Source organism: Hippocampus guttulatus, chromosome 5, assembly GCF_054856545.1.
Source record: "Hippocampus guttulatus isolate MCC_2025c chromosome 5, RoL_Hgut_1.0, whole genome shotgun sequence".
NCBI classification, from domain to species: Eukaryota; Metazoa; Chordata; class Actinopteri; order Syngnathiformes; family Syngnathidae; genus Hippocampus; species Hippocampus guttulatus.
Genome location: NC_141265.1, coordinates 18,972,506 through 18,984,454, shown reverse-complemented (window position 1 = coordinate 18,984,454; position 11,949 = coordinate 18,972,506). Strand labels below are relative to the sequence as shown.

General features: G+C 44.5%; 1 protein-coding gene across 1 annotated transcript; it reads left to right on the top strand.

The window, feature by feature from the left end:
• The first annotated feature begins 343 nt into the window (after positions 1–343).
• On the top strand, positions 344–7,595 carry stc1 (stanniocalcin 1). Its single transcript, XM_086111513.1, has 4 exons — positions 344–631; positions 3,252–3,394; positions 4,561–4,772; positions 5,902–7,595. The coding sequence occupies exons 1-4, from the start codon at positions 517–519 to the stop codon at positions 6,218–6,220; spliced, it is 789 nt and encodes a 262-aa protein (XP_085967639.1). The 5' UTR covers positions 344–516; the 3' UTR covers positions 6,221–7,595.
• Positions 7,596–11,949: the final 4,354 nt, after the last annotated feature.

The window sequence follows — 11,949 nt, the reverse complement described above, 5'->3', positions numbered from 1 at the left end:
AGTGGCTGTAAATTATTTTCTTCCATCTTCCCTTCCTGTAAAATGAGCGGCTTTCCCGATACGCGTGTCCATCCATGTAGTGCCGGTATCTAGATGATGACTTGGCCCCTCATAAAAAAAGATGAATGCATCGTTTTTCCCGATGGACGTCGTGATGAATAACTGACGTGGATTTTTTTTTTCTTTTTATCAATTAGTCGTGGAGCGGTGCAGGAGCCGATGCTTGAAGGCAGCCTCGTGATTGGCGCAGGCGTCCAGCTCGTGGCGTTCTCAGCTCCTATATAAAGCCGAGCGAACCGAAACTCGGACTGAGCATCGGTGCCGTCTTGCCTGACATGCGAGTCCAAAGCACAGTGAGGGAGTAGCGCAGCCTTGTAAAAGAGCAGCCTCACTCCTCGTTCATTTCTTTCCATTCAGCCCCCCTTCCTCTTTTCTTTCCTTCTTCTTATTTTGAATTACTCGCGGAGGCTCGGCCGTCTCTTTGCGATCACTTGTGACATCTTCGCCGGGGAGACGATGCCTCTGAGGACGGGACTTTTCCTCCTGATGCTGCTCAACGCATCTGCATACGAACTGGATCAAAACGAATCCTATCCGTCCAGGAGAGCACGCTTCTCGGCCAACAGCCCTTGTAAGTAGCACACACATGCTTGGGCATCTATTGTGCGCGCGTGTGTGTGTGTGTGTGTGTGTGTGTGTGTGTGTGTGTGTGTGTGTGTGTGTGTGTGTGTGTGTGTGTGTGTGTGTGTGTGCCAGCTTTCCTTGCTCGCTCACATGCACATTTCTTCTCTCGTTATGATCATTTTGGCCTGTGCAGCCGTTTTGCAGTGCAGTGAATTGTGCATTTTCTTTATTTCTTTTCTCTCTTTTTTTTTTTGACTTGGTTGCCGGTGTCCAGCCGGCAACAGATGATCTTGGACCCGCTAGTGCTGCATAGCTCCCCCCCCCCCTCTGATGTTGTGCATTCGTGAGTGTTCAACAATATAAAGCTGCACGATTATTCGATTTTTACAGGAAAATAAAAACGGACGGCTTAAGCATGAGATGCATTGTTAATGTGGTGATTTTGCACTAATTGGTGGAACGTGGGTGGACAACCTGCGGCCCGTGGGAGCATTTAATCAGGCGAGCCGTGAAATTCTAAAAATCCAATCGAGCCTCAGAGGAAGCCACAAGTGCACATGGTGCCCGATAATATACTTTTGTCGGATTCTGACAGCATATTTCGTGTGACCTTTCAAGGACTGCATGGGGGGAATAATATCAGGGGCCACAAAAAGGGTCCACGTCCGAGCCTATCTCAACTGACTTTCAGCGAGAGGCAGATTTCACTCTGGACCGGTCGCCAGTCAATCAAAGGGCACTAACAGACAACCATCGACACCAGTGCATGTTCTGCGTATGTGGGGCTTGCAGAAAATTTCCGCAAACACAGAGAAAAATCCAAATGACAATACGAAGATGCTCACAGGAAGTTAGAGATTCAAACCCAGAACCTCAGGACTGTGAGGCAGACATCTTGGCGTCCAAAAGAATAACGGCATAATCCTTTCAATGGTTTGCGATATGCCTGAGGTGGGCTAGGGCCCCTTTGTCACATTTCTTAAAAGATGTATGAGGGTGATCGGCGACCCGTCCAGGGTCTACCTTCCCTGTCTCACCAAAATTTAACTTATTCCTCATCTTTAACAACCAATCCAAATAGTTTGCGATTCATATTCCCTTGGCAGAACAAACACTATTCGTTTTCAAAACATGAGCCGCTACAAATTGGTTGAGATTCCACTTGGCGGTCAAAACAAACAGAGGAAGAAAGAAACCTTTTTTTTTCTGAGAAATATACAGTTAAAAGGTTTGGAGACATTTTGTCCACTATATTTTTGGATGGGGTAGTTTGTATTATTATTATTATTTTTTGCTGCTTTTTCAATATATGGAAAATTCATATGAAATATAGTGACAACAGTATATAGAGTCATCTCGAGTCATGTGTGCAGTAGCTTTAGCTCACATTTATTTGAATTATACAAATGTATAAAAGGTCAAAATGTAAAAGCGGGCGACCAAACCGTTGAGCTGGCTTCTATGATTATGGTTCTTACAACGTAATTGTTGCTTTCTCACTGTGCTCAACAGATTGGTCAAGTGGGAAGTTAAAGTGTTAAGCATTTAACACAACTTACTTAAGGGTCAAATTGGAGGTGCGGGGGCCAAATCTGGTCCACCACATCATTTGATGTGTCCCGCAAGTGCAAATTATGTGTACTGACTTCACGCTTCTTGCAAAAATACCAAATTGCAAATTGTCTTCACTTTTAAGACCGTTGAGATATCGCAAGCATTTTTTTTGTTACTATTTGAACAAAACATTTTTACTGGGATCCGAGTTCAAAACTTGCCGATCGATTTTGTCATACAGGCTCTCCGAAGGAGACCAGAAGTGGCCCGTGACAAAAGTGACTTTGACACCCCTGCTCTAAATTGCCCATTTTTGCAAATGTGCATGAATGGTTGTTTGTCTAAATGTGCCCCCCCCCGCGACTGGTCAGCGACCAGTCCAGGGTGTACCACACCCAAAGCCATTTAAATAGGCTGCAATTCCCCCCCGAGGCCCGAATTAGGACAAATGGGTGGATGGCCGACTGGACGATGTCTCTTATCTGTTTGCATGGCGTTGAGCGTGGCTGTGCTGTCATGGACGGGGAATTACTTCCATGTGTCGTGATCCATATTTGCTCGCGCTATGGCGTGTGGCGACTCTCTGGTCAGGAATACTGAAGTGGTCGGAGTCCTAAAATGTGGCCTAACAATTACCACTTGGTGTAAAAATAATTGAAGACAGAGGCTGGTGGCAGGGCACCATGTGTGTGTGTGTGTGTGTGTGTGCGTGTGTGTGAGTTTATGCGTGTCTAAAGGCGCGCCAACAATTCTCAGGAAACTCTTTGGTATTTCTGGTGCCGTTGGTCCAAAAGCTATGCTGAGAAATATCGGTCCCGCCAAGGGAAAAGCCAAGCGGCGCCAAAAAGTGTCGGAGCCTCTGGGAGCTGTAAGGTGTCCAATCTGCAGTTTTGCCCCTCGCGGCTGCACATCCTTTGTCAAGCGCCACAGCGTGATGGAATGAATATTCTCCCTTGTCGGCCGCATTTTTGTCGCCCGGAGCCTGGCAACTGTAGTGAGAGTGTGCAGTCGAGCTACTGTTGGCTTGCGCCGCTGATGGATCATCATCATCATCATCATCTCTGTGCCCACAGCAGATGTGGCGCGCTGTCTCAACGGTGCCCTCCAAGTTGGCTGCGGGGCCTTCGCCTGCCTGGAAAACTCAACGTGCGACACAGATGGCATGCATGACATCTGCAAGTCCTTCCTGTACAGTGCTGCTAAATTTGACACTCAGGTATACGCTTACACTCCCTCCACCGACGCCTCCAGTCGCGGCCGTGCGGCTCGGAAAATATACAGTGCGGCGCTGCATCGCGAAATCGTCAGAATTAAAGAGGACATAAAGCACAAAAATGGATTCATGAGTTGTAATTTCGTCAAAAGTCACACACACACACACACACACACACACACACACACACACACACACACACACACACACACACACACACACATAATGCATCCCAGTGCTTCCCAACTCTTTACCACCTCAAAAATACTCGGCTCCACCAACTATAATGACCCGCATGAAAATACAGTAGAGCAGAGGCCCAAGTAGTCATCAAAAATGAGACAGAGGTTTCATTCCAAAAAAAGCAGTGGCGACCTTCAGCGGGTATTTACAGGAGGTGACCTAATCCTGCTCTTAATAACACCATCACGTCACAAAAGAATGTCCGACAACACTGTGTAGCTATGCGTGGCATGAAAGAAAAGACGGAGACGTTTCATAGATTTGAGGATGAAAAAAAAAAGCATGATTGCAAAAGCACGACACCGTTTCCGCTATCTTCCAGTATCACCTCCGAATCTCTGCACTGCATTATAGCATCTCAATATGAAATCCTCTTAGTGTAAGCTAACCGTTCCACTCACATATTGCTCTCCAAGAGCCCTGCAAAAATAATTTACCAGATTGAAACAAGCCAGCCACAGCAACGGTTTTGATTGACCTCACCTCACAGTTTTTCTTGAAAAGTGCAACGTGAAAATCTTGAGTGCACATTTTGGAAAAATGCCAACATCACACATGCGGCATTCTAGGAAAGTGGAGAATTTGAGTTTTCCCATTGGGAATCCCCACGGGATCCTGCATATTTTCTACGTCTCCTTGATCTTACACACCCGATTCAAATGATCGGCTCCACAGAAGCAGGAGAACAATCCTGATCATTTGAATCGGGTGTGTTGAAGCAGGGAGCCACAAAAAATATATAAAAAATACAGGATAGCGGGGTTGCCCACCTCTGCTTGCTGTTTTTCACTCCCAAGTCCCTCAATGGGCCAGGCCCTGCAGTTTCAAGTCACACTCATTCAGTCACAGATACTACAGTAATGTGGGAGATGAAGATGGCAGACCCAAGTAGAAAAAAAAATAAGTCAAAGTCTCTTCTTCTTCAGGGTAAAGCATTTGTGAAAGAGAGCCTTAAGTGCATTGCCAATGGCGTCACCTCCAAGGTGTTCCCGACCATCCGTCGCTGCTCCACATTCCAAAGAATGATATCCGAAGTCCAAGAGGAGTGCTACAGCAAACTGGATATCTGCACGGTCGCCCGGACCAATCCAGACGCTATCGGCGAGGTGGCTCAGCTGCCGAGCCACTTCCCAAATAGGTGAGCGCACCATCCTACCACCAACCCCCGCCAGCCCGCAATCGCCCGCTCCGCTACAGCCCTACTTACAGACATAAATTGTTGCGCTCGCTAAGCTAACGTAGCACCAAACGCCGTATCCATGCTAACTTAGCACATAGTATGTTTGTACAGACTTAAATTTGTACGCACACAAAATGGCGACTCACTTATCATTGACATACACAAGATAAATTCCACTGATATCAAAAATACTGCTCGCTCCCTGACTTAACCCTTTCAGGGACAGCGGTTACTCCAGTGGACAGCTTATCATGTTATCAGGTCACAGGGTGCATGAAAGGGTTAATTAACTGTGGCATTTGCAATATCATAACTTATCACTCTATTTTTCCCACGAAAGGACCCACAAAAAAATAGTACCCTCAACAACATTGAAAAAAAACAAACAAACAGCCCTTTCTACACATGAAATAATGTTAATTGGTATGGTTATGGTTTACTTGTTTGCGTTTAGTCAGAGAATGTGTGTGCCAACTTACTACCCGTGCGGTTGTATTTATGTCGCATGTTTATTTGATTTTTGTTTCACTCTGACTTGAGGGTGTGTTTGGTGGAGTGACATCTTGTTCATCTCTACTGACTTACTGAGTGTGTTTTTTTTTTTGATTGTTCATTAAAGCCTTGACTGTTCGTAAGCAACTCATCTTTTCCGCAATAGTAATGCACAGCGACGAGAATAAGGTACGAATTGGGTCCTTACTGAAAAAAAGTGGTCAATTCGAGACGCGTTCCTGGCCTTACTCCTTATTAGACGCCTATTGGCCATGTGTGCCCTAGATAGAGCCCTTGTTTGGAGAGTCCTCACCACAAAAGTAGCGTTACAGCGCTGTTGTTGGTTCAGCAAATCTAAATGTTGTACACCGAATGCCCCTTTGACCTGGATTTATGTAGCATAACAGATGGCTCACGTTGTATTCACTTGCATGTTTTGGTTACCATCTGCTCAATGCAGCCGGGAAAAAGGCAAATAGAATTCAACGGCGTGTCTCGTTTGTCGGTGTGTTGTACGAAGGGGGAATCGGACATTTGGACGAGACACCGGCGCCCCCCTCGGCCTTGAGCGATGAACGTGTTTTTATGGTCTCAGGTTCTACGGGAGGCTGCTGCAGAGCCTGATGGACTGTGACGAGGACACGGTGGAGCGCGTCAGGGCCAGCATGGTGTCTCGGATGGGCCCGGAGATGACCATGCTTATTCAGCTCCTGCAGAACAAACCGTGCGCGTCCACGGCCGAGGCGGTCGCCGCCGCCGCAGCGGCGGCCGCCGCCACCCCGACCGGAGCGGAGGCTCGCGGGAGCTGGCGCTGGTCCGTGGGACCCCCTATGTACAAGATCCAGCCTAATCTGCGAAACAGAGACCCTGCCGGTCATTTTGGCAAAAAGCGCTCAGGCAGTGACAGCTCCTAACTTCTTCTTTGCACTCCAAGTCTGAATCGCTCCTCTATTCCCTCGGGGTGAACCCATTCATTCCCCCACTCGTCTGGGAGTTATACAAATATGCACCTCCAGGGAATGCTGGACCGCCCCGAGAGTTAATTCGATTGTTGCTATATTGTATATCCAACGTTTAAGGCTTGAGAGACCCCCTCCATTCATCACTCCCGCAGCCTTGTTCACTCTTCATCTGCTCCAGATGAGATGAATCCTTAAAAAGGTCTTGATGCCAAGTACAAAAAAGAAGAAAAAAAAACAGCCATTGTGGTTTCTATCTCTAGAGTACAGGTTTCTCAAACTTCTAAGGGATAAGAGACCCCCCCCCCTTAAATTTCCAATGCCATTTAAAACTAACGACCATGTGTGTTAAATGCCATACAAAGTAAAAAAAAATGCCTATTTTTGAGAACAAATGTCACAATAGGAGAATTGTTTTTGAGGGGAAAAAAAGACGTCGTTTGTCGATGAAAGAAGTCGTAATCTTCTGAGAACAAATTCACATTTTTCCAAATTCCTCATATTATTATGTTAACAAGTGAATTTCAAAAATGCAATGTTGAGTTTGTGATACAATGCCTTTCTTTTTACAAAAGTGACTTAGTTGGCATATGTATGTATATATAACCATTTTTCAATTGGCTCAGCGCTAAGGTCGAGAAGTGGTGTGTCAGAAATGTTTCAGGACTGGCATCCCAAATACACTTTTCCCCAACGGAAGTAGTATCCCTGAAGTTGAACGTACTTTCCCCAGTCTTCTTTGCCACAACTTCATGCACTCCTGAAAGGCCATCTTGATGTCATTCGCATCTTGAAACGGTTTCCTCTTGATGACCCCGTGTGCTTGGAAAGGGGGTTGCTCCAGCACTAGGATGCTCTTCTCACGAGGATGCTCTTCTTGGCCAGGAACTGTCAGATGCTCATGGCATTGTCAGCAGGTGCATTGTCATGGTGAATAAGCCAGGAGTTGTCCTGTTTGCTGTCTTTAGACATGCTCGTTGATCATCTGGACCACAATAAATGGAAAATTTATAGTTTGGCATACGGATTGTGACACCAATCCTGGAACTTCTCAGACACGCCACATCGGTATGCACTTTTTAAAATGTAAGACAACGTAATTTATTGCTCATTATTTTGCTGAGCCCAAGCTCCGGTTCACAGGCTCCAGTTTGAGAACCACTGCTCGAGAGCACAAACAGGCATATATCACTTTGGACTCCGCCACTTTAATGCTGCAAATTGAAATAGTGATTTTCTCGGTCCTAGGCAGTCACGGGGACCGTTTGTTCGAGTCACTTTTCTCCCTTTCGGCTCCTCCAAGCACAAGTAAAAGTCATCCATTGATAGATTAATTGGTTCATCCACAAGGGGAAGATGGGGGGGGGGGGTTGTGTTACTTTAGATGTATCCAATATTTTCGTGATGAGACCAGTCAAATTGTGAGCATGAGATGTGAAGATCACCTTCACGTGTATTTTTTAACGATGCTAACTCTTACATGTACTGTATCCTATAGGTAATCTGAGACAGCCATAGCTAGCCTTCTACGAAGAGAGCGTGGGTCACCGGAACCTTTGAAAGGTTACCGTAAACTGACCAAAAAAAAAAAAGAAAACAAAAAACCCAACTTCAAAACTGCCCTGAATGCTTTTCATGAAATACCAAAATACTCGTGTACAGATATAGCACATATTATTAGGGTGTTTGTTTTCTGATGACAGATGTAGCCATTAGTCGTGGCATGTGTTGTTCGCAATCATCGCGAGGCTCGTTAGGCCAAATCTGTCCGTCATATCATTACAATGCATACGACTGTTGAGCTCTGCGGCGTCAAAGGCACTATGTTTATGTTGCTAAACTGAGGGCGAGGCGCGCGCGTCCGTGCTGAACGACGTGCGCTCGCTTCCCCGGGCTTCGAGATTTAGAGTAACTATTTAAAAAAAAAAAAAGCACTTAAAAAAAAAAGCCTTCTTGGAATTATATTTATTTTCCTACTATATTATTTAATGTCTTATTTCAATGCACATAGTGTAAGTTGAATTCACTTCAAACAAGCAGTTCAGTTATGGCTCTGATTTGAACATCTATATGCCAAAAAAAAGACTGAATGGGACCCGTGTCATGACTCTGTGCTGGCCATAGGGGAACAAAGTTGGTCATTCAAGTGAGGTGATCCACTCACATGGGGCCGCGGCGACGCGTTGCATTGCGGCTGCTCCAAAGCACTTTGGATGCATCGGGGGTCAAGCAAACATCAGCATGGACGTCTTGGATGACGGAATCCATGCGTCCATTTGTCACTGAAGAATTGGAAACGCAGTCGAGTGAGCAGCTGGCCTGTTGGTAACGCTCTTGTCTGTTGACACTTCAAGTTGCTCTTTTTCCCCCTTTTGACAAATACAGTCTGTGGAGCCCTTCATAGCCCATGCAGACAATCGCCCCTGATAGGAAGTCCCATGCTGGTGTTTGTTTGGCACCGTTACCTTGTCGACAGGAGGAGGCAGGCAGTCTTGGAGCCTTGAGCTCACGCGTTTGTCACATTGTCTCAAAGGAAGTGGGAGTGGGGGGCATGTTTCTTCATCTTTAGGCTTGGGTTCAGCTCCTTTCAAAACAATTTGATGAAATTAGGTTAGTAGGTTAATTGAGCCAACAGAAAAGTTGGATCGACAATTCTGCCTCTAACATGGGTAATAACACTCAGTTTTGATTGACGCTGGACATATCTGGAATTTCTCCATTGCGAGACTAATAAAGCTTTTCTTATCTTATCTTATCTTATCTAGGCAAACGATTCACACTCACACCTGTGGGTGATTTAGGGTCTTTCAATAACCGAGACTGGCCAGGCAGTCTGGTCGCCAGTCAATCGTGGGGAACCTCTAGACCATTTTTTTAAGTTTTAAATCCTACCTAAAAATATTAATATGAAAGTTTTTTGGGGGTTTTTTGTGAATATTTGTTATGGAGGATTTTACAGGATTTGAAGTACCAATTCCATTTTTTTTTTTTTTAAGAAAATTCCGCATCAATAGTTGCCACTTGTCATGCTGCCTACAAAAAAAACAATAGTGAGCGCTCCGATTACCACCAGAATGACCATCAAGAAAAAAATACAGTTGTGCAGTCGGTCTAAGTGTTGGGCAGACATAAAATACCACATCTATAGACAATTTGGGCCACACAAGGCAACTCAATTAGGCCCACTGCTGTTGATCAAATCCATTTTCCACACGACACCCGCAATAATAAACCCATGACCCGTCTTGACAGTGTCAATCAAAACTGAAAATCAGACATGACTACACCCATCAAGACCAAAATTCTTGATACAATTTGACGTGCAGATTTTAATTGAGGAAAACAATCAACGAGCTGATCGCAATCCTGCGTGAAGAAGCGACCGTCAGTGACCAGGGGGAAGCACAAATGTGACAAGATCTCATTTTGTCTCACTCGGAATGATTATTTTTCAGCGCAGACTCCAAGACTATGTTGAGAATTCCAAACTATGCAATGATCTCCGACGCAAAGGCTTTCGCGGCGACACAGAAATGGACCTTTTGTTCACGCGGTGAACGAAAGCGCTCCACGGTGATTGTTCAGCTCAGTCAACGGCCTGTCCTTTGAGCATCTAAGAGCTGTCGTCACACTGTAGTCCAATGCTATCCTACTATTTTATGTTCAATATGCACTTTTTTTTCCTCCTTTCCATCTTGACCACTATAAAGGGCATTGAAACATACATGATACATATGTGTGAGTGTGTGTGTGCGTGCGTGCGTGCGTGCGTGTGTGTGTGTGTTTCGTCCGTCACGGGTTAATCCCTCAACACAAACAGCTGCTGCCCACTTATTGGCGACACCCACGTGTCTTGTCTGTCGTCATGGTGACTTCCTGTTGGACATTCCTGTGTGTCAATTACTTCTCGGGCAAAGTGACTGTTTCCCTCACCAAGTCCAGTGTAACGGTAGTTTTCAGAGAATGTAACTGTTTACTGAATGTCTGCTGGCAGGAGGCCACGCCCACGTGACACGCAAAGGCTACTTTTGCATGGGAAGGGACCAAGAAGCAAACAAACACGTAGCACGCACACAGAGTGGTCGCGGGCCTTCAGTTAGCTTGCGTTGCAGATTCGAGCGACGAGGGCGTCACGGCGGTGAGCTGTGCGAAAACGGTTTTCTCCTGACATGTCATGGTACTCTTTCCTCTCAAGACTTGAAACAAATTGATCGTGATTGATTGTCGTTGTGTGCTCCAGCAAAAGCGGGGGGAAATTAAAAAAAAAAAAAAAAAGCTTCAGTGACTTCAGTTTATTTTGTATTCATATGTATATATATCTATATAAATACAGATATATATATATAGATATAGATATATATAAGTGACAGTTATTTTACTATTCCAATAGCACACTCAAGGTTATTGAGGTTTGAACTGAAGTTCCTGATACAGATGCTATGTAACGCATGATTGACCTTGTGTAAATGACTTGCACTTTAAAATATACCCACATACATATATACCCATTCTGTGTATATGTTTGGGTTTTTCCTCTGTACTGACAAGTCATGAAAGATACAAATGCATCAAGTGTGTGTCTTTTGCTGAAATAAAATATTTATCATATCTGACACCGTTTTGTTTTTGTTCATTCCTAGGTGTCTTAATACTAAACCGTGATTCATTGAAATTAGCCAGTTTCTCCATAAATCTAATAAGAGCTTTATCGCTTTATACGGTGCACAATATAACCTTCATCCAGCCACCGTCAATTCACAATGCTTTTCTTGCAGTGTAGGGACAATATTTGCCTCATTCAGTAACGCAAGAAAAACAAATTTGGGTTGTTTGTGGGATCGTTGGAACATATTAGTTACATTTCCATTCATTTCAATGGGGAACAATGATTTGTGATTCGAGTGTGGTCACGGGACTAATTAAACTCGCATCTGAAGGAACCACTGTATACTTTGGAACGTTAAACACTATACCCTGTATCACGTTCAAACTGGACTAGTTTCCAGCAACATGAGCTCACCACAAAAAAAAAAAATTGTCAGTCTTGCCACAACACACTCCATAAACAAAGATTTTTCCAAGTAGGCTAAATGTGATGAAAAAATAGCAGACTGCAGTAAGGTTGGGCATCGACGATTCCATTTATGACTCTGGCTCCTCAATTTGATTCCAGGTCTCAATGATTCTCAATTTCAATTCTTTTAAAAATATATATTTTTTCTTTTTTTAAATGAAGGTGCTAGCCAGAGTTATTTCGAGAATGAATTTCTCTCTATAAGCTGTATGTGTACATGTACGGATGGATACAGTATATTGTTGCTGTGTATGCCACAAGCTAATTATTAGCATTTGTGTGTTGACCTATTATTTTAGTTCCAGTTGAAGCCAAAGTTAGAAGCAACACAGGAAGGTGAAAGACGGGGCACTCACAGGAATGGGCAACTTAAATGATGGAGGGGGCCCACAACTTTTCATCAGCCCGACTGGGCGGCACATAGGACCAAGCACTTCCTAACCACATGTATGACAAATAGGCGATTATGTATTTGTAAAAAAAAATATGTGCTGCCGGTGAACAATGAGAATCCGCATTGACGGCCGTTAAAATGCATTGAAATTGAGAAAATAATCACAATAATTTAATTGTTTTAGAACCCCCCCCCCCCCCCAAATTCTTTTAAAAA